Below are 22,873 nucleotides of genomic sequence, written 5' to 3' on the forward strand. Positions count from 1 at the left end.
CAGAATCCCGTTCAGTGTATCTTCCCAGTTTGATGTGGTACTATTCATACATATTTCTTGAGTTTTCCATGAAATGTTGCAAAGCTTCAGATACCCCACGTTTCTCTAGAGTTTCTGCAATTGTGTCAAGCCACATTAAAAAGCAGTAAATTACATTAACATCTCCTCTCCTGGAAACAGACCTCTAGCTATATCATCAAACAAATCTAAGTAACTTTGGCGTTATTTGGTGAGTACTGACTCTTTCTGTTTTCCCCCAGTTCTTACAATTTGATTATTCTTTCAGGATATTCTGAGAAGTACAATCAGGCTGACTGATTTATAACACTGCAACTGCTCTTACCTTCTGAAGGCAAGGAAATGTTTGACCTTTTCCCATCCTCCACAGGTTCTTGTAGATAATTACTAATAGCTCTGAGGTTGATACTGTTCCCTAAGTGCCCTGGGATGAATCAGCCCAGCCAATTTGAAAACATCACATTTATCTAGTTATTTTCTAACCTCTTCTTCCTAATCTAGACAGAAGTCTTCCATGAACATCAGTAGTGTTAAATGTATTGGCCTCCTGATGACCATTGTCATTTTCATTGGCAACCAAAGCCAAAAAGGGCATTCAACTGTCCATCTGCTGGAGAGCCTTCCTGATGTACTGCGGTTTTAAGATATCTATTTCTTTGATCCTCATTGTACTACTGAAATACATAGTTTTTATTCCTTATTACTTATATTTGCTTTGTATGTAAACTTTAAGGATACAAAGAGCAAATCTGTCAGGTAACACATGCATAAGTTCTAGATGTTTAAATTTTCATCTTGTCTCAGCAGTCACTGGCAAACTCTTCAGGGAATGAGACAGTGCAGAAGCATTCACTTTAGGCTGTGCTTCTGACACTATGCAGACACTGGAATATGTTTGTTAAGGTTCAGGAAACAAGGGGAAGAATTGTGTCCTTACTAATGTGGGAATTTGTATTAAATAACTCCACCTTACTCTATTTCTTGTCCTTGTCCTTCTCTTTGGCTTTTATAGAAGCCACATCTCTCTCCCTGTTAAAGGGGAATACTTCTCACAGGTGGGAAAGGCCCACTCTTTTCCTGTAGATGCAGCACAGCGCAGAGTAGAAACATGTACACTGACTTTGCCCTCTACTCCCACCAAGGCAGTCAATTCTATGTTTTCCTTCTGTTCCACTGCAGTCACACCTTCCCACAGTCCCAAATCATGACATTTATGATCACACTTTGTAGTTGATACAGAAGGAAGCTGACACTGGTACATCGTAAGTTCAGAAAGCAAACTGCTAGAAGAGAAGTAATTTGGCCTACTAAAAATTTGACCAGTCTTCACACCTCCATCCTAGTTTATCTTTCTTCTAGCTGATGCTGGAAAAATTTAAATTCTCACTAACTCTAAGACTGTATTCCTGGAACTGCTTTGGTTTTCTTACCTTTCTCCTTTCCTTAGAATTCTTCTTTTTTACTATCATCAGGCAAAAAAAGGACTGCTAGGCCAAGGTATATTTTAAAAGATCTCTGCACAAAGTGATGTACAATAATGTACTTTTCTTAACCTCTTACCTCTGAGAAAATGCTTTCCCCTCTGTTGAGTAAAGATCTGTGAACATGAAAACATATTACATATTAATTTCAGGAAAATCATATTTTAACAAAATTAAAATTTTCACAGAAAACCTTTTATTTCCATTTGATTTTGGGAAAAAAAGACACAAGTTGACCTACATGTGTGGTTTTAGTAGTCATTTCTAGTTCTGTATATAACTATTGCAGCTTTCACTCTCCAAATGCCCTTAAAGCAAAGACAGAATGAAGCTTTTTCTCTTTTCTGCTTATATTTTGGTCTCTTTTTTACACATAAGGAGATTACCTTTCACACCTGCTGACATTAGCTACTCCAGAGACATCTGGTGAAGGTGGCTTCACTTAACCCCTCTGGGCTCAGAGTGTCCTTGCAGAACTCAGTGGAGACAGGTGAGCATCGCAGCGTCGTAAGGCTCTGAGCCTCTCCAAGAGCTAGATGAACCCAAAATCTTCAACTTTGCCTGTCTACATTTTTCTATATTTTCCTTTACAGTCGGATCTTCCACTGTACGGTTGAACAGTTGCATGGTGTTCCTCTGGGGAGTCACAGGGGAACAGCTCATCAATGAAGGGAGGATGGGGTGATGAAGGACAAAGCAGAGAGTTCCATATCTGATAAAACCTGTATGCTGAAGCCTGACCATCTTCCCATGTTTGTAAACAAAACTGAACTTCCAGTTTGTTTCCAGGAAAATAAAGTGTTGCGCAACCAAGTCAGTGAGTCCCCCTCCCTGCAAGTCTATCATCCTTGCCTGGTCGCCCATGCCAGCTCCCAATCATTCCTCAATGCTCTGTCCGCAAGGATTTAAATTTTGAAGTGTGATCTACAAGGTGCAAGCCAGAGATTGACCGACACGCTGACATGACAATCCAGGAGAACAGCAGTCCTTTAAATGGGGCCCCACGCCAAGAAATCTGGCACCAAGGCACAATCAGCCTCACAGGCTGAACGCAGCTAACCTCAGCCATCACAGAGAAAGTAAAAAAGGCAATGATCCGAGAGCAACAAACTGGGCTGAAGACTGACACTAGCAGGCTGGTTAGCATCCATGATACATGGGGCAGAAAGGGCATCAGTCCCTCTCCTCTGTCCCAAAAAGGGAGCCTGAGCAAGCCATGAGAAATAACGTAGAAGCAATAAGCAAGAGGAGAGAGAGCAATGAACGATATGGCAGAGGTCGTCAAGACACCACCTTAAGACCAGCAGCCCTGGAGCGACATGGCTCAGCAGCCTGATGGAGGAGGCACCACACAGCCAAGGCTGAGAGCGTTGGCAAGGAACACGAGAATGGCAGTTGGGCTTCTTTCAAAGCTGCTCTCAGCTTTGTTGGACCTCCGTGGCAACATCAGCCGGGCTTTAAAAGGCTTTTAAAAGCTCAAAAAGATCAGGCTTTATTAGAACATGAGCTAAAGTGAATTACTTTTAAAATAGGTCAGGCAAGATCAGAAAGACTCTGAAAAGTGTACCTCTGCCATCTCACAGAATCATAGAATCATTAAGGTTGGAAAAGACCTCTAAGATCATCAAGCCCAACCATCCACTCCCTGCTGTAAGCCTCCCGCTGATGTCCTGCTGCCACACCTCGTGTGCTGGGCTCTGCTCTCCCAGACATCTGTGCACAGCAGATTAAAAGTCACCAACGAGCACTTCCTGTCACAGACAGAGATTAGCACAGCCACGCGTGAATAACCTACCCACATACAATGTGCAGTTTTCCTCTGAAGCGCCCTGCGTCTCTCCTCTTGAGCACCCGAAAGAGTGGTAGTTACGCCCATTGCTCTGGGTTCAGGCAGCCCACCTTGCTCCGGCTGCACACGGGCCTTATGGGGCACGCCTCCTTCTCAGGCCTGTTTATGATCTCCCCTTCGGGAAGGATGTCTGGGGAAGCATGCGGCCACCAGGAGCGACTGCATCCTGCAGCAATGACGTTGGTGCTTGTGATGCTACTGGTGTAGCCAGCCTCGTTTCTAAGAAGTGATGACAGCTCCAACATCACAAATCACCGCGTTTTCTGCTTTGCCTTATCTGTCCGTGCACACATGCAAATCCACAGAGACTTTGACATCAGTTTTTAACAGGGCACATGGTTTTCTGTCAAATAAAATGTCAAGATGTGATCTACCATATTTCACTAGTGCTAGTCTGCCATCTCATTTAATAGCAGTTAAATATCAAGTGCTTAGTATTTTGATGCTGTGTTCCATCTGCTGTTGATTTAGAAATAATGAGACAGGTCTAAACTTGTGATTCATGGTAAACAGTCTAAACTAATCTCAATCACACAGCGGCCGACAGCTAGTGATGACTGATTTAACAGATGATCTTCTGTTTAGCTATCTTATCCTCTCTCACAGAAATAGGAATATTAATGAAGGACAAGTTCACTTACACTTTACAAGTCTTTTCCAGACAACATGAATAAATTTATGTTCACCACAGGAACCATTTCTTTCCTTTTCTGCTTTTATAGGCTCTTTCATCGTTGACCAGTATTTTGCGTGTAAGACAAGCCTTTGCAGCCTCAGGTATAGCGATGAACTTCTGAGCTGATTAAACAGTATCTCTGGTGCTTTCCGTGTATATTGTCCAGTCTACCATCAGCACTAATTCCAGCAGGCTCCTCAACCCAAACTGCTCCTTGGAGGAACTCCTTGCCCCTGCTGTAGCCAACACCCAGTGCTGATCCTGACAGGAGTCAACCCACAGGATTAAGCAGTTGTGCTGTTAGAAAGGACTTTCCAAAAGTTAACTTTGCAGAACTTTCAAATATTAGAAGTATCTGCCCTAAAAGAAATCCTCTCTCTGTATCTTCATTCTGTGACCGAGTTTCAGCCTGCATCTTTTCTCTACTGGACTCCAACCAATCATCCTCTGGCAGATTTAAAGATGCCTTATACATACTCTGCTGGGTCAAATCTAGAAATTTCAGTGAACTGTAAGTCATCCATAAATAAAAGCAGTTGCTAATTTTTCCTTCATCTCTTTTATTAGTGACCATCAACAAAAAGTCAGCTGAAACATTATGAGGGATGACAGTAATATAAATACATAAAGAGGCAGAATTTTCCAGGTATGTTTTTCCAAATTCCATTGCTTTTGAAAACAGGATAACTCAGAGATAATTAATTAATTTTGAAGTCTGCCAGTCAATTTTGTCATTTGCTCACCAGTGCACCAGATTTAAAACTGCCAGGCCAGACAGCATCTGCATGATGCCTTTATGGCTGAGAACGATGGTGTGCTCCAGATCAAAAGAGCTTTTCTAAGAAAAAAATAGATCACCTTCAACAGCAGGTAACAGTGTCTGGACAAAATTATCTGCTGTACAGAAAAGGTGGCTTTAGGAACAGAAATTCACACCCAAGACAAAAAAAAAAAAGTTATATGGTCTCCAGATATGTATTCACAAAAGTAGATAAGATTGCTTAATAGATGGTCTGAAATGTGCAGCCTAGCGTGGAATGGCACAAACCCTGTACGGATGGGGCTGCAGTGTACCCCCCAAAATGGGCTCTGTGTTGATCTTTGTCACCCCCTCAGGGAGCCGGAAAGTGAATACCCGCAGCAGGTTGGCAAGGAAAATGAAGAGCTCGGTCCTCGCTAGATGCTCCCCCAAACACACACGGTGCCCTGCAGAAGGAAGCGGGGAAGGACAGTGAGGAAACCACCTTGACCTCAAAAGCAATCGTATTCATCCTCACACAAAGCAAAGGTATATTTACTGAATCTGGAATTTCTTTAGGGCTTAATGCAATCAGTGATACAAAATTTCATGTAATTCTTCCTTTAAAGACTCCTATCTGCAGCTATAGATAGCAGTGCACTCCTTCTGCTCGGAGTTTCGCTTCAATTACCTCAAAAATCTCATCTTCATTTGACTGACAACTTTCAAGGAATTTGTTCAATCATGTAGATGAAGAATAAGGACTTTGTCTTTCTGGGAGATGTTGTGTTCCAGTTTTTTATGCATGAAGTATTGGCACAGCTGCTTGCAAGCACGTTCCAAATGTATGTTGGTATTGAAATATATGCCCCAAATCAATAACCATGATCGTTAGCAGAGAATTTCCTTCTAAAAATAGGGCAGGTTAGATGTATACTTCTGTCAGCACATCTCTGATTTTCCATGTTAGTATTTGTTCAGTAGAACAAATGTTTATAGCTGGATTGGGAAATGTTGCTGAAAATAATGAAGTGGATTTTATCACTGTTTTCCACAAAGACATTCAAAATAAATGTCCAACAGGTTTTTAATAGACATCTTAATTCTACAGTCCCTATCCAAACCATGAACTTCTGTGCTGTCAGTCTATTTACCTATTGAGAAAGGTAAAAAGGCTTCGTGGCTCACAAAGTTTCCATCCTTGTCCAAGAAGTGCCCAGGATTGAACTGTCGAGGTGTTTCCCACTGCTCTGGGTCATACAACGACGAAGCAATATTTGGAAGGACTATGGTGCCCTGAAAGGAGAAAACCACTAACTCAGCTCTGGCTGTCAGTCCTCCCCCAGCAGTCAGAACTGGCTGGGTGAGACCAGTGTTGGTTTACTTTCAGTGTTGCTTGCTGGTGAGTTCATTTCCCTGGCAGGAGCTGTGAGGAACATGAAGTCTTATTGTTTCAGAATGTCAGTCCAAGCCTGACAGTGGAAGTGGCTGTGTCAATGGAAAGTAGCAACCTTATTTGTACAAAACCCATTTTCACTTCTAACAGAAGTTGCTGTGATTTAGTCTCTTTGACAAAAGCTAGTTGCAAACTTTGTGCTTTTACAAGCTTTCTGCAGGAAAAAAATTCAGTCAGAAACCTTGCCAATGCCTATCAGCACAAATCAATCACAGTATCCTTCAGTATCAGTCTGTAAGGTTTTGACTTCATTGGTTTGTAGAAACACTTGCTAAAATCCCCTTCTTCCATTCAGGGTCATAACCCTCTCCCAAGAGCTGTGTCACTCAACGCAGCCCGGCAGATGGTTTCTTGTCATTGTTGCCATTCAGGCTATGACCCAGAGGCATCCGACCCCACCGCTGCTGAGCAGAAGACCCTGGCACAAACAGATTTTAAACCACACCTTGCTCTACTGGTGAAGGAAAGGTCTGTAGCAACTGAGACACTGTGTCTGTACCTTTTTGAGGGGAAAGCCAAGCAGCGTGGTGTTCCTCACACACACTCTGGGCATGCCAACAGAGATAATATTGCTGAAGCGCTGAATTTCATGAATCACAGCATTTGTGTAGGGCAGTTTTTTCCGATCCTCATAGCAGATTAACTGGGAAGGACCCAGAACAGCATCCAGCTCCTTCTGCACTTTCTCTGCAGAGAAATATTCACCATTGCAGGTGGAAAAATATATCACGTATTTTCACTAATTCATTTTTTAAAGACATTTCCCGTTTACAACTATAAGGACAGCAACAAAATTAGTGTAAAAAAGTAAGTAACTTTTATAAAGAAAATGAAAGTAGCAGGGTGTTCCAACAGCTTGAACATAGCTTCTGTGTGTGAAGCTAATTGACTGTAGATTAAGAAAAGACATTTGTTGCTCAAAAATTTAGAACTCTCTAAGAGTTGCCTTACTAACACTTAGATGCAAGAGATAACTGATTTATCTGTGTGTTTTCTTTTGGCTGTGTGCCCCAGGCATCTACAGCCAGTTAGAACCACTAAGCTCACAGCTCTATGGAATTCAAGGCATGTGAATATTTTGATCAAGAATAGCATGAGTTAAATTACTTCTTGCTCAAGACTGTTGGGAGCATTAAGAAAAATATAAAATTTCTTTTCAAACTTCAAGAGAGGCAGTGCGTACATAATAAAAATGCCTTATATTTTTCACAAATGATCCTGTATTTTTCCAGGCCCTTTGAATCAACACTAACATGCAGGGAAGCCCATTCTGCATTGATCCATTTGTGCCCATTCACATCAAGCCTGCTCAGTGACTGCTAGCAGTCCTTCACAGAACTGCGTTAGGTAGACTCTGACAACAGAGATTTAAGCACCTTACAGAATTTAAAATGTATATCCATAAAGATTTTTAATTAAATTTCCTTCTATGAAGAGCCAGCTTACAAAATCAAGCATGACTGTTTCAGGATCCAGTATAGTTTGAAGTGATTGGTCACTGCAGGAGTAGGTGTATGCATCTCTGTTCCAGTAGTTCAGAGAACAAGGAGAGCCCAATTCAGCGATCAGGGAAAAGGCCAGACTTTTCCATATGGTATGTGATGGAACTCCGTAACATCGTCTTTGGGGATCAACACAGGCGAAAGTATGAAGGCGTTCAGAAAGAAGCCACCAATTAAATGAGGACAGATAAACTGGTGATGAGAGCCTAGTTGCAATGGAGGACTAGAGAAGCTCGGAAAGGATCATTCTGCACACACTCTGCTTTCCCAAGTATGTGCAAGATATTATATTTAGATAAATAAAATTATTTAGGTGAGTCAGTGCTTTCATAACCTTAATTACATTAGGTGATAATAAACACACAGTGACACAAGATTAAGTAGACCATCTCATCTGACAGCTACAAGTTGAGAAATTTTTTATCATCTTCATCTCTTTCCTCTGTTTCAAATCCTGTTCTCCTCTGGGCATTTGCACATATTCTGCTGTCTATCAATGAGATTTCTGTTATCCAGGAGAAGAGATCATTCTTTCTTTGGTTTTCATCTAGTGCGCTATGAAAGTGACTGATGGTTATTTAAAAGCTAGACTTCAAAATAAACTTCTTAAATATACATAGACATAACAGATGAGTCATCAAATTCCCCTCCTAACTGGAATAATTTCTGTTGCAAGAAACTCCAATACATTACAGAGTTAGTTTAACCACAGATTAAACAGACACCCTGATACCTTGGGATCATAAGTGGACTGATGCACAAAAATAAAGTCAAAGTTGCCAACGGTGCTGCCCAGCACAGGTCTACCAGTACAAAAATGTCCCTGTGCCACTTGCCATAAACCAGCATCTAGGAATAATCTCTAATCCGTGAAAACACTATGCCTTTGCTGTTCTATTGCATGAGAGATATTTGTGAAATGCTTAACCGCTCACCTTGGACATCTGGATTTGCCACCATATAGAGCAGGCCCCAGTTCAAAGTAGTGCTTGTTGTCTCTGATCCACCCAAGAAAAGGTCATTTATAGAACAAACCATGTTGTCTTCATTGTATGTAGACATGGGTTCATCTCTGGACTGCAAATGATAAGGTAGAAGTTTATACATGAAGATTAGAAAAATCAGAATAGCTTTAAATTTGATTTTATCACTGGTTCCAAGCTGTAGTGTGTTCTGCCTATAGTACAACACAGTGAGACTGATAAAGAATGTTAGACACCAAAGATGATTATTGATATGAAAGCTAATGTTTCACAAGTGGACAAGGCGTGTTTACTCCACTCAGTCATGAAGATAAATCACGTGTTCTCCACAGAAAAGGACAGCTGACCTAGTTGTGCAAATAGTGGTACATTTAGAATGTTTCATAAGTCAATGTTGCCCTGAAGATGTGTGCCAGCATGTCCTTCTTCAGGCCCCAAGTCATATTCCATCACTTTTGTTTTTCTATCAAGCAATACAGTGACCAGGGCTGTGTCAGAACACTGGGCTGTCAAAAGTTCTTAACCTGTGGTATTCAGGCTTCTTCTACACTACAAGGCCACAACGACTCACATACAGCTGCTCTGGGGTTTTACAGTTTTCAGCTGGAAGTGTGAGGACATGTGCATATATGCTAAAACCATGCAAAAATATTGTTATGTTTTGGGGGAACTCATTGTCTAAATTTAGGGAGGTTATGCCCAGGGGTCTTGAACCTTTCCTTTGTCAGTGGAGCAACTAGAAAGTGGGAAGAATGGTTTTACCTGTTGCAATACAATCTAATCTTTTTATATTGCCCCTGCGTACCTATTACAGACAGTTCAATTTTTTTAATAAACAAACTTGGATGATTTCCACCCAGCAGAGTCCCAGAAGAGCTTACTGAAACCATTTCTGGTCTACTGATGCCCAAGTCTCATAAATCTTAGAATAGCAGCGAAAGACTTTAGAAGCAGTTAAATGCTTTGGAAGACCAGATGTGTTAACATTGTGCCAGTATAAAAAAAAATGTAAAACAGGAGGATCCGAGCAACTAGAAGCCAGTTAGGCTGACGTTCACCCTGGACATAAAAAGATAGCAGATGATATGGGAATCAATTAATAAAGAATTACCAGCTAGAAGTACAAATTAATGTTATTTATTATGATATAGAAAACTGATCTTGTCAAGGAGATCTGCTTTGATTCTTTGACAGAATACCAGCTTGGATGAGAATTACAATTTCACTGTTGCAATATACTTGGAGTTCCACAAGATAGTTGCTTTAGTTCCCCACAATAATAAAAAAAATCAAGTTCTGCTAAGTATTCGTGAGACACATGCTAAAAGGCTAAAGAGCTGGCTGACAGAAATAACTAATAGACATTCTTCCCCAGATGCGTGTCTCCATATTGTGACCGAGCATAGCAGCAGAACCAACTCAGGGAGCAAGGCAGGCAGCAGTCCAGGATGACAGTGCCATTCCAGCTGTGCCAGGAGATGCCGGGTGGTGCCTACAGCCTGGCAAGGTTGCAGTGCCCTGTGTTGCTGCCACCAGCACAAGAGCACAGTGGAAGGGGCACCGACTGTCCCAGCAGGAAAGCACTGCAACCCTGGAGCAGCAGTCACTACCCACTTCTCCAGGGGCTGCAAGAATAGATAGCCCCAACCTGGGATATCTCATTTGGTTCTCTGAGCCACTCTTCCCTTATTGCCCCCCCAGTAACACCAGTCTCATCTTGTCACTTCCCCTTTCTCCTTTTTGTTCCTATCACAAGCAGAACAGGAGGAGGAATATCGCCTAATGCAGTGGAGAAAGGGAGAAAGGAAGAGTGATTAGGTGGAGGTAGAAGGAGTCACAGAGAGGAAGGGCAGCTGCTAGTCCAGGAGTTAGGGAGGGAATCCAATTCCCAAGAGCTTCAGACAAAGAAAAAGTGATCCTGGTAGGGTCTAGAAAAGGGAGAGATGTGCGTCCCCACTCGCAGTGTAGGCAAGGCTCCTGCTGCCTTTCAAAACCCTATGTTGGACTAGATGATCCACAGAGGTCCCTTCCAACCCCTACGATACTGTGATTCTGTGAATTCCCACTTACCTCTACTATGCCTGCCTGCCCAACAGGCCCTTATTTGTCCCAGTTCCCTTTGTCTGCTTGAAACTTCACTGGCCCTGTCACTCTCCTCCAGCCTTGTCTGAAACCCTGCTGGCTCCTTGATTCTTTCCCCAGACACTGCTCTCAAAATCCATCTGTCCTCGTGCAGCAACCTCTCTTGACAAACCCTTGCCAGACAAATATCCTGTCCAGAACACCCCATTCGGTCTCCCCAAGACCTTCCCAGTTCTCTTGTGGTCCACTTAGAAATTCAGTATTCTTTCATGGGGGCCTTAAATCATTTTGTGACTTGGGCCAATGAGAAAAAAATGCAGTATATCAACCTGCCCTATAATGAAAGAATGGCAAGGTGCTGTGGCGTATCAATAGTAAGAAAGGATTTAGCATGTCCCTGGTTACTGGACTCACATTAGGATGTGTCTGAAATGTAAGAGGTTGTGATAGAAGGGCTCAGAATGGCTGATTTAATGGTCCATTTCACCTTATTGCCCGTGAATGTATGCTCAAGCAGAACAAAAACTTACCTTTTCAATGTGAGCCAGGTAAAAGTCAATGAAATCCTGCAATTCATCTGGTATCCCACGCTCCATGTGCATTCTGATCTCTCTCCTTGTAAAAGAGCTCAGGACACCATAGCATGACAACACCTTCTTATGAGGACCAGGGAGATGGCACATCAGCCAGGGGAAGATTTCATACAGCTGTGGGAGTGACAAATGAGGTACCACAAAGTCTCTATCAGTACAAAATGCATTTTAGGCCTGCTAAAAAGAGAAGGTAATATTCATGTTAGCATGCAGCTTTGGCCTCATTAGTAAAATATTCTGACAAAGACAATGCTTATGTTTTCAAGTTGTGAAACAGTACACAATGTAATTTCTAGCTGTGTCGATGGTAAGATTCAGAATTCCACAGGCTTTCAGCTCAGCCACAAGACAAATTCGAAAGATTATGATTAGAATGAACTGTATTCATTTATTCAATTATTCAGTTAATGTATTCAATTACAATGAACTGTATTCGACTGTTTAAAAAGTGAGATCCTGCCCTCCAGTGGAGAACGCCAGGAAGGAAGAAGCAAAGCCGTTGCAAACTGTCCTCACTGCGACATGCAAAAGCAGTTGATCCGACCCAACGCAAGGGCCAGCTGCCAGCGGCGGGTACACAAACTCAGCAACCTCCCAAAGCACTCTGTACTGGTGGAGCTCTCAAGGGTCCTCAATAAAACTTGAAATATCTCAAAACCAGAAAAGCTGAGAAACAGCTACCTGACATTTTTGAGTGCTCTTCTCTAGAAAAGGAGAAGGGGTTACCTGACACAACCAGATTAATTTTACCCTTCTCTCTTACTGTTTGGGAAAATTCAGTCGAAGAATAGCAGCTTTCTACCTATTCTGATTGCTAGAAAGTTCATTCTGATTTTCAGCCTATTTTTATGCCTGGGTAATTTGTATACATAGTTCTTGATCTGCAGTATATTTTCTTTTAACAGCTCTTTTCCTGCTCAAAACACAATCCCATGATTTATTCACCAGCAGAAGTTCTATCCTTCCTCAGTTTTCATTTTGCTGAGCTCTTCTCATACTCTTCTAATTATACCACAGAAAGCACGTTATTAGGTGTTCACTGGAGTCTGGCTGAATTAGATAAACTATACATCTGTCTTTTTGGAAAATCAGTTCTTACTGTCAGACACCCAATTATCAATTCATCATTGCCCTATCCCGGAAAGGTACTAGTCCAGCCCTTGGTAAGTTCACATAGAACTTCATATCCTTTTTGTTTAGTTCTGTCTCTGGTACTTTTTTTCTTTCAAAATCTGTTCTTACGTACAGCTGTAGCCTGACTAATCATATGCAGTTGCTCAGATTACATGCATTCCTACACTCAAATGCATGCACTTCGCAGGTACTATGGCACCCGAACTGTAAGTGGAATTTAGCTCTCAGTGTTCAAGACAGGAACTGAGCCCATCCACCTTCCTGGCTATGAGTCCTGCCAAAATTCCTCCTCCATTTTTGAAGGGGCCCTGTCCACAGCATTCTCCTGTTCCATGCCTGTCAGCATGGAATCCAGTTAGGAAATGGGGTTGTGGACGCAGCAATCTCCACTTTTTACATAATACTGAGTGCCCTTGCACCCAGGAAGATTGCAGCCCTCCCTCTGGAGTGGTTTGAACCCCTGTTCTTATTTCCCAGAATAGCATCTATTGGACTAAAGCAAAGCTAGGCTTGGAAGCAGAAAAGGAGGTATATTCTCTATCCCAAAAGCAGGTCTCACATGCAACCACTACACACAACTTACAGGACCAAAGCTAGGCTAGGCAAAAGGGAATCTGATCATAGCTCAGTGGGAAGAATACTCCATGGGATGTGGGGGCAAATCTCTGTGTCACAGGGATTGCTGATGTATTTTACATCACGAAAGTACTGCATAAGATGTATGGGACAATTTTAGAAGTGGAACCAGAACTCCCGGGCAACTTTGAATACACTTCTGTGGAAAACAGGACTCTTCTCGTGTCAGGTGAGTCCTTGACTCTTGAAAGAGCACTGATTGTTTAGATTGCCAAGCTTACAGGTATATTTGCTGGCTTAAAATTTCCTATCTTTTGCTGCCTGTGTCTAGAGCTGCTCCTTGCTCAGGGTGAAGGAGTGGAGTTTCTCTGGGAAGTCTTCAAGTCTCCACTTCTTATAGAGGAAATGAACATAAGTAGCCACAGGCAAAACACTTAGGTATTGAGTCATTCTTCTATCTGTTGACTGTATACAAAACAGTGTCTAAACCTGGCATGTGAATGACACCTTCAGACCTGACATTTAGTATTTAACAATCACAATGCCCAAGGCAGGAATCTGTTGTGCATGGGGGTTGAGAAACCAAGTAACAAACACGACCCAGAAGCAGTCCATCAGCTTGTGCCTTGCTGCAAAGATTTAGGAACAAACCACCTCATCACCGCAATCAAACACAGGACAATGAACAGAAATGACCAAGGCTAGTACGTAGAGCACTGCCATCACAGTTTGAGATAGTGCACTGCCTGGTAAAGCTGCATGGGACATCACTCACCCATTTGAAAGCTTTTGCCTAACAGCTACCTCTTGAATCTGCATTTCTCACTTTCTGTCTCATTCAGAAAAAGACAACAGATTGTTTACTTACATGATGGATGAAGCTGCCTCCAAATTTGAAGAGACATTCTGTGGCTCTAATCAGTTCACGGAAGTTTTCATCCTCCCTGGAGAAGCGACGTCCAAAAACAACAGCACAAATTACATTTGAGACGGAATGAATGAGAGAGAAAGAAGGATCCAGGGGTTTCCCTGCAACCACAATAATAAATGTCACTGCTAATATCTCCTATTCTGCTTTGGTGAAATCAGAGAATGTTATAGGTTACCCAAAGAACTTTCAAGAGAGCTTTGCATTTCACAGAGAAGCAGCAATCTTCTTACAAAATTGTGGTATCAAACTGATTCTTTGCAACTATGGTGAAATCCCATAATCCCAGGAATGTGTAGCACTCCAAAAAAATGCCAAATGTGTAAAATAATTTGTAATATGATAGAGCAAACTTAGAGGTGAGGAAAAAAAAATACATGCAAGTTTGCTGTCTGGCAAATTCAAAATAGGTCTCAAGCATTGGAATGACTGAAAACACTGTGGTCAGAGGAAATCTGAGGGAAGAACCGTAAGCAGAGAGGCAGGCTTACTCAGCAAGAACATAAATACATGCAAGAGCAATATATTTTGTCAGACCTTGCTAGAGGTGTACAACCTCCAGTCAGATAACATGTCATAAACTCCTTTCAATCAATTGTTTCAACAAGATAATAACTAATACTAAAGCAATTACTTGAAAAACTAATCTCAGAAAAACTATTTTATGATTCCAGAATAAACTACTATAAACAAGCATATGCATGTATGTGCTGATGCAACTGCCCAACACCCAATACACAATTCTGATTAGCAACTTATTGTTCTGGGCTTTTCTTCCCTGCATACGTGGTCAAATCTCAATCTCTCCTAATTCTTAAACCATGGGATTGGGCTAGATTTAATTACTTTTAATTGATACAATGCTAGCCACAGCATGTCCTGATTTGCATAATGATCAGTATTGGGAAATCCAATTCACATCCTCCTAACTGGGCTGACCAGGATAAAATGTTGTAATGAATACAAAATTCTCGTCACTGCTTTGCAGAGTGCATACAAATCGCTTTACAAGACTTAATTCATCACCATTGGTAATGTGCCCATATCTTTATATGCCAGCACCATATATGAGTCCGCAACGTACCCTTGAGGCAAAGAGGGTCAACGTCATCCCGGGCTACATTAGGAAAGGCATTGCCAGCAGGTCAAGGGATGTGATCCTTCCCCTCTGATCCGCAATGCTGGGACCCATCTGGAGTGCTGGGTCCAGTTCTGGGCTCCCCAGTACGAGAGAGACATTGACATAATGGAACAAGTTGAGCGTACGGCCACGAGGACAATTAAGGGATTGGACCATCCGACATAAGGGAGGCTGAGAGAGCTGGGACTGTTTAGTCTGGAGAACAGTAGGCTCAGGGAAGTATCTTAAATGTGTATAAATATCTGACGGATGGGAATAAAGAACATGGAGCTAGGCTTTTCTCAGTGGTATCAAGTGAGGCAATGGGCAGAAACTGAAATACTTTAAATTCTGCCTAAACGTAAGAAACTTTTTTACTGTACGGCTGATTGAACACCGGAACACGTTACCCAGAGAGGTGGTGAAATTTCCATTCTTTCAGATATTTAAACCCCAACTGCACTAACCCTAAGAAACCTGCTCTGATGGATCCCTCTTAGAGAAGGGGTTAGACTACACCATCTTCAGAGATCTGTTTCCACTTTAAACATTCTATAATATAAATAATAAATAAGGTCCAGGTTTTGTTCCCAATTTTAGTAGCTTTATAAATAACTTTGAATAAGAACAGTCTCCCGTGGAGTTTGAAAACACAGAAGTGGTGTCTTTGCATTTTCAGTCCACTCCACTTAATAACTGTAAGACCCTGCACACTGTCTTGTGGAACAAAAGCTGCCCTTGGTTTCAGAGCAGAAGAGAGAAGTTCATACACTAGAGATGTCAGATTAATGACAGAAATGAATCAGTATTTATTGCAGAGATACCTTTCATACTTGCAAAGAAGTTTACCAGGTAGCTGGCCTCTTCTTGAACTCGATGCTCCAGACCTCTTTTCCCCAGACCAAGGTTGCGTAGAGTCCTCAGGGCAAACCTTCTCTGCTGCTTCCAGGTGTGACCAGTTGCCAACATAATCCCTGCATCCATTCAAAAAAAGAGCTCTTTATCATGCTAGTATTTATTATACACAAAAACAACATTAAAAGATTTACTAAACCACAGTATATGATGAAACTCTTGCTTTGCCTATGAACACAAATACACAAAGGGACAGCTGTGGCATGTAAGCATGTGGGCAGGGCTAAAACAGAGAAACTCAACTGGGTAATAAGATGACTTGCAGGATTAAGCTTGATCCAAGACAGCCAGTTCTCTCAAAGTTTGACAGCTTCTTCTCTAGACATTCTCTGAAGTGCTTGCCTCCCGCTCTCTTGTACGCTTGGAGCTCACCTGACCAGAGTAATGCTTCTCATGAAAGCAAAAGCGGAAAGAGTTCTGTTTGTCCACAGTCAGGGAGAAAAGTTCCTGTCCACAGAGCAGAAAAGTTTGGTACTTGGGCTTTGTGACAAATATCTTCAGAAGAAATAAACATCATATTCAGACAGGATCTTTAATGTAGTATAAGAATCACCAATGACTGAAACAAATTCAAATTAGAAATATTTAAGGAATTAGATTTCCTTAAATAAAGCTGGGGTCCCAAATAAAATGAACATTGTTTCATAATGCATGTGTTCATGAAAATCAGGAGTTTGGGAATTTCCAGTGCGGTTGGCGAGCATGGAACCTACAACAAAGTTGAAACAGAAGTGCACTAAACCTCTAGATGCAACTGTGAGAGTAAGAAAATATTCACAGAAGGAAGGGAATGGGAAGAAGATCCCATCATCAAGCTCACTCTTCAGTTGAAAACGTAACAGTGGGAGGCAGCAAGTCCAGGACAAGGAGGTGTGCTCTTTCCTGCTCTTCCTCCACTTCTCTGGGGCACAACCTACCACTGCCTCATCTGATCACCTCTGAATCCTCTCCAGTGAATACTTCATGCAAGACATTATGAATCTTTTTTGTTTTGCTGGTCTTTTCCTCCTACTACTATCCAAAGCCTATTTCACCCCTCCCTACTTTGCAGTTCACCTGGCAGTCATTCCTCATAGACAAAACCTGCTACTGTGGTACACTTGGAAGCAGTTACAAGCCACAATAGAGCTGCAGTTGGTCAAGATGATGTTTCTGTGCAATATTTCTGGCAAGATATTCTCACCTTTTCCTTTGGCCATTGCTCTGAAGAAAGGAGACACCAGCCTCCCAGAAACATCTTCAGGTTGAGTGGTCATACCATCCTTAACTGCTTGAAATCCATTCAGTACAACCACTGGGGCCCATCCAAACCATAAGGTGAATATGTTGCCATGGATTTTTGCCAGCTGTAGATGGGAGAGAAGCCAGGAAAGCACAGATAAAATCCCACACACTGCAAACAGAGGATGAACCTGTTTTTACACTGATTACAGGACCAGCCCTAAGGTGGAATTACATTATCCATCTTTCTCACAAGGTTACAATAATCTGTAAGAAAGCATGAACATCTTTTTCAGCATTCACTGTTGGAAACAACTGAGTATTCCAGCTTTTCAGAGCCACAGATCTTTGCCAAGAAGTAGCTTTTACTACTGTATATAACCCAAGGCTCAGTTCACAATAATTCATGCGATAAAAGGTATTTTTAATGCATGAATTTATTTCAAGGGGGTTTCTACCATTTGTACTGATAAAGCGGCACAGAGGGAACACAGAAATGTCAGAGGAGTAACTAGCTTGTGGACACTGGACCAGTTACTTACTTCTTTCCTCCTGCCCCTTTGCATATTTAGGAACTGGCACTTGAGTAAGACCATTCTGTCTCACAGTGTCCTTACTTCCTGCCTGGATCTGCGGTTTGGTGGGAATAACTGGCATGCCTCGTCCAAATCGCAGTGACAGAAGCCACTGGAGTCGTCTACTGAGAATCCTGAAAGCACTGTGAGAACCAACAGAACGAAATAGAGATGGCTTTGCACGTAGAAGTACTCCTCAAAAACACCTAGCAACAGGTTTATGGGTTTTTTTTTTTAGACCCTGTCAATACAAACAAGCATATACACACACAGTGCACCTGAATTATCTGTTTACTGCTCAAGTGCCAGTGCTCAGAAAGCTGAAAATCCATGCTGTGAAAGCAATCTTTTAAAAGTAGTTTTTCTTTTCCCTAACTGCAAATCTGATGTATTATCCCTAAAAGTATTTAATCCTAAATTATAGCAATTCCCAGATTAATTTATCAAATTCAGTGTTAAAAGGTGATGGGTTTAAGCACCAGAATTGTTTTCACACATTCAGAACTTCCAATACCAGTTTTCTTAGCTTGGCAAACCACTTTACACTGCAATAACTTTTCCTTATTTTGCCAACCGAACCAGCAGTTCCAAACCAAACCAAACACAATATCACAGTGGCTAATTAACAATTACGGTATGTTACCAGTGTAGTTTTGGGAGAGGACGTTTTCACAGAGCAAAAAACATCAGAAATCGGACATTACAAAGACTTTTAAACAATTAGGAATATCTGAATATAAATACCTTCATGAGGAGATCACGATTAAACTGAAAGTTCAGCTGTATCAAGGTCCCAAAAACTGGGAGAGGGATTGGTCCAGGAGGAAGTCGTCTCCGTACTTCTTGCAACTTTAAAAATTGCATAATTAGAAGAAATACAGCCAAGGCTATAAAAACTTGACTTATTGTCAACATTTTAACCACTGCTTTTACCAGCTTCTCTTTACTGAAAATAGTCTATTGGAGCTATGAAGCTGGTTGCTCAATCAGTTTTTTCGTAAGAGTTTAAATTTCATGTAACAACTATTCCCCGCCCCTAACCCTCCCTCTTTATTATCAACCACTCCCTTTTTGTCTCACTCATTACATTCTTATGCTCAAGCATATTTAATAGATGCATAACCCTCTCCCTCTTCTCTTTCAGATCATATTTATCAAATATGGATCACAGGATTTGTAGGAATGGTGAGCTAAAAGACTAGGGCCAAGATTTTCCAGGCAATGTAGGTACACATATCCACACTTAAATTCTCCACCTAATTTTCTGAAACAATTGTGGATGGTAAGAGCTCCTACAAATACTTCACGAATGCTTTTAGAAAAGCAATAGCCATACATACAAATTACGCATGCAAATGTAAGTGGGTATTAAATCTTGGAGTTTTTTAAGTGTTTTGTATATATTCCATATATACATATATCCAGTAATGGCAAGGCTGATAAAAGTTAAAAGCCCACATTTATCTTACGATAGATATACAAGTATCTAATGTTTAATACAAAAAGCAAAATTTATTTGGCTTTCAAATTTAATTGAAAACATAACTGGTTTAATATATAACCTCACCTTTTTTTTCCCCCAAACCGATTTGCAATAGTTAAGTTCACTGAGGGTTTTGCCTCCTTCTGAATTTCCCCTCTCAATCTTGACATGAAGGTGGATACCCTACAGGATATTTTGAGAAATTATCAGAGAGCTTGCCAGAGAAGTAAAGCATGTCCATATAGAAAATACATCTATTATGAAATACACAGATTCCAAAAAAATCATGGGAGAAAATCTACTAGGAATCTTAATCTGCAACCAGAACTAAGGGCTCCAGGAGGAACTAGTCGTGACATGCCTGTGCCATACTTGGTAACCTGAGAATAAACGCAGTCTGTGGCCAGAGCGCTTTGCCAAGCCTCAACACAGGCAGGAAGTACAAACCTGGCTGCCGGGCAGTCCACCCACTTGCAACCAGACCCCGAAAACCACGTGAGAGGGATTCTGGGCACCACGTAACAGTGGTAGTTATAGCCCTGTCTTACAGATCTAGATTGAAATGCTAACAGAGAAATGCCTCCCTGTGAAAAACGCCCACCCCCTGAAAGCAAAGCTCGTGTGAAAGAAATACGTTTTCACTGATCTGCTGAAAACCTGCCAAGACAACTTGTGCATAAGCTTGCTTCTTTCAAGTCCTCTGTCTTTGCGACAGAAACTATTTCACAGGATTTGTGGCTCTGGGACACAAAACACCCTTATCCAGGAGGAACAGCCCGCGGTTCGTCAGCCCACAGTTTCCAGACCTCCGAGTCAATCAGCCCCCAGCCACTGCACTGCATCACCGCTAAAGCAGAACTGAGTAACGTGTGCTAACCAAGAAAGGGATGTTTCCACGATTCTGCAAAAGCTTTGCTTGTTTACAATAAAAAGCATATTTTTCAAGGCACTCATTTCTTATCCAACTCTCTCCTTCAATGAGGAAAAAACATTCTCTTTACGAAGCAATTCTCAAATGTTTTACCTGCTCTGTGTCCAGTATAATTTTACAAAATCTGCTTAAAATTCATCAGTTTATCAGAATTTTTCATTTGGCATCAATGTAGTACCCTCCCTGGCCTTTTAGATATTCAAAGACTTTTGCATCTAAATTATTTTTCTCAACAGCAAAAGCAATTTTTGTCCAGTGACCCTTTTAATGGGGAATTGAAGAATTTAAGGCCCGGGGCCTTCACCGCCTCCAGGGCTGCAGACTCACAACCGAACCTCTTTCTTTCTTTCTTTCATATTCCAGCCTTGAGTTGTCACGTTATCAGTTATTCCTCACAAATTCAGATATTCAAATACCATTGGTCCCTTCGGCCTCTTGCCAGACTCACTCACATAAGGATGTGTCACGGTCTGAACACTAGCCTGAAGCTCTTCCTTCCTTGTTCCGTTGCCATCGTGTCTTCTAACAAGTTCCTCTGGTATGGGGGATCCACGTCTCCTCTCATGCTCTGGCCACTTGAGGAAGCTTTAAAACCTTTTTTCTGGTGGTGTTTCCTGGACGAAGATGATTTCCCGTCTTTTCCAGACTTTGTACCTCTGCTTCCTTCCATGATGCCAGTCCCTGCCCTGGCAGCGGCCATGTTCTTCTTCCCAGTGTAAAATGAGGGCAGGCCACATGGGCAGGAGCAGCCAGGGAAAAATAAACAGAAGGAAGTGGAGCCAAAGAGAGAAAAGGTTGGAGAAGGGAGTTGGCAGGAGGAGGCATCCCCAAGCCCCGGCCCTCCTCCCTCCCAGGTGAGGCGGCCATTGTGGTAAGCTGCTCTGTAAGGAGGGGTGCGGTTCCCTCTGAAGGGCTGCACGACACAGCTGCACAAACCATTGCCCAGCAAGCCAGCAGCCTGCCTTCCCCTCAGGTTGTCTCCAGGCACCAGCCCGGGTCCTTTTTTTCCAAGATCCTTCTGCAACACTTGCCTGTGACAGCTCAGTCGCCTCCCCATTGCCCACTCAAGGTGGCAGCCACAGCCTGCTCTCCAGGCTGGCAGACTCCTAAAATGGCTTCCCTAGCACAGCATGAGACATCCAGCGCCTCACTCAGCCCCTCTGCCTTCCTCCTTCACGCTGGTCAGAGACCAGATTTCTCTCTGGACTCAGCTTGACTTTCTCCGTATCTCCTCTTTACCCAGCACCACCTCCCTCTTCCTGAGGAACTACATTCAATTCCCACCATTCTCTCTTTCATCCCCAGTGATGATTTTTAAGTAATAAACTTTTTCAAGCCTTTTAGCAAAATCCAGACATCGCAGCATGCAGCCAAAACCCTCCCAACACGATGGCTTTCCTAAATGATGAAGCAACAGCTGCAGGGACTCAGCCTAACACCAGGGACATGGAAGATCCTGAGATCAGGGGCTGAGGTTCAGAAAACCAAGAAACAAGGAGTAAGTAATTTTGGTTTCATGTGCAGAAATGGTGATACTCTGATGCTGATTACATTCTCCAAAACTAAACACATTTTCACAACAAAATGAATGCAGTTGACGAGGCTATTCGCATTGGCCGACCAGGGAGAGAAAGGGAGAAGCTAGCACTTACCCTCTTGGTCTTTCTTCCTTCAGCTTTCTGACAACCACTCCCTTTTCAAAATGGTGTTTTCCTACTGCTGTTAGTGACAATAAAGCCTCAGGCTGCTTTCTTCAACGATGACATTATTCCCCTATATCTTCCTCTTCTGGAGGTGAAATGGTGCAATCCATACCGCCATTATCAGCTTCATATCTTAGCGCATACAAAGCAGTGCTGTTACGGAACGTAACTATGGCTACTCTGCATGTAATTCAAGGAACAGTATAAAATAGGGAAAGACAAACAACTGCATAGCGTAGGAGAGGGAGTAAAAACAGAAAAAGAATACAAGAGAATCAGAAAGAAGATAAAAAACACCAGAATGAGGAACATCTGCCAAATATGTTACAACAGATGGGAGTGAGGTAAGATGAGAAGAATGGATGGAGAGATTTCAGTGAGGAAGGCATAAGAAGGAACAGCCGACAGCATGGGCCTGGGAGATATGCAAAGAAGAACTTGGAGATGGGGGCATTGTATAAGCAAGAAAATTAATAGAGGGGAGTTGAAAACACAGGTGTAAAAAAGCACATCACATAGAAAGGTGCTGAACCTAGCAGCTACATTACGAGACAGGAGTCTCTCTTAAGAGTCTTTTTGATAGTCTTTTCTCAGCCTCTGAATCTTTGAGAGCTGAGCTCTCTACCAAGCTCAAAGAAATTGGCTAGACCTCCCTCCAAAAGCAAACAGTAAAGAGATCTTATTATTGTATGAGCCAATTTCATATGTGTTTGGGAATTATCACAAGGTACTTCAGCCCTGCCTGGATACAGCGAACGCAAAGTGTATGTGGTCTTTTGAAAGCTTATTTCACACCAGCCTTTGTGGCAAAGAGTGAAGCCAAATGCAGCCAAACTGGGAGATTTTCAAAAAATTGAAAGCAGGAAGGCAGGCCAAACAAGAGAACACCTGAAGTGGATTTTGAATCA

At 42.1% G+C, this 22,873-nt stretch overlaps 1 protein-coding gene across 1 annotated transcript; it reads right to left on the reverse strand.

Annotated features, from left to right (window-relative positions):
• Nucleotides 1–5,051: 5,051 nt before the first annotated feature.
• Nucleotides 5,052–18,763, reverse strand: LOC104326445 (cytochrome P450 2J4). Its single transcript, XM_009931228.1, has 9 exons — nucleotides 18,593–18,763; nucleotides 17,236–17,398; nucleotides 15,962–16,111; nucleotides 13,958–14,118; nucleotides 11,317–11,493; nucleotides 8,657–8,798; nucleotides 6,719–6,906; nucleotides 5,918–6,059; nucleotides 5,052–5,230 (listed from the first exon to the last, which is right to left on the reverse strand). The coding sequence occupies exons 1-9, from the start codon at nucleotides 18,761–18,763 to the stop codon at nucleotides 5,052–5,054; spliced, it is 1,473 nt and encodes a 490-aa protein (XP_009929530.1).
• Between the last annotated feature and the right edge of the window lie 4,110 nt (nucleotides 18,764–22,873).

Source organism: Opisthocomus hoazin, chromosome 4, assembly GCF_030867145.1.
Source record: "Opisthocomus hoazin isolate bOpiHoa1 chromosome 4, bOpiHoa1.hap1, whole genome shotgun sequence".
In the NCBI taxonomy this organism is placed as follows: domain Eukaryota; kingdom Metazoa; phylum Chordata; class Aves; order Opisthocomiformes; family Opisthocomidae; genus Opisthocomus; species Opisthocomus hoazin.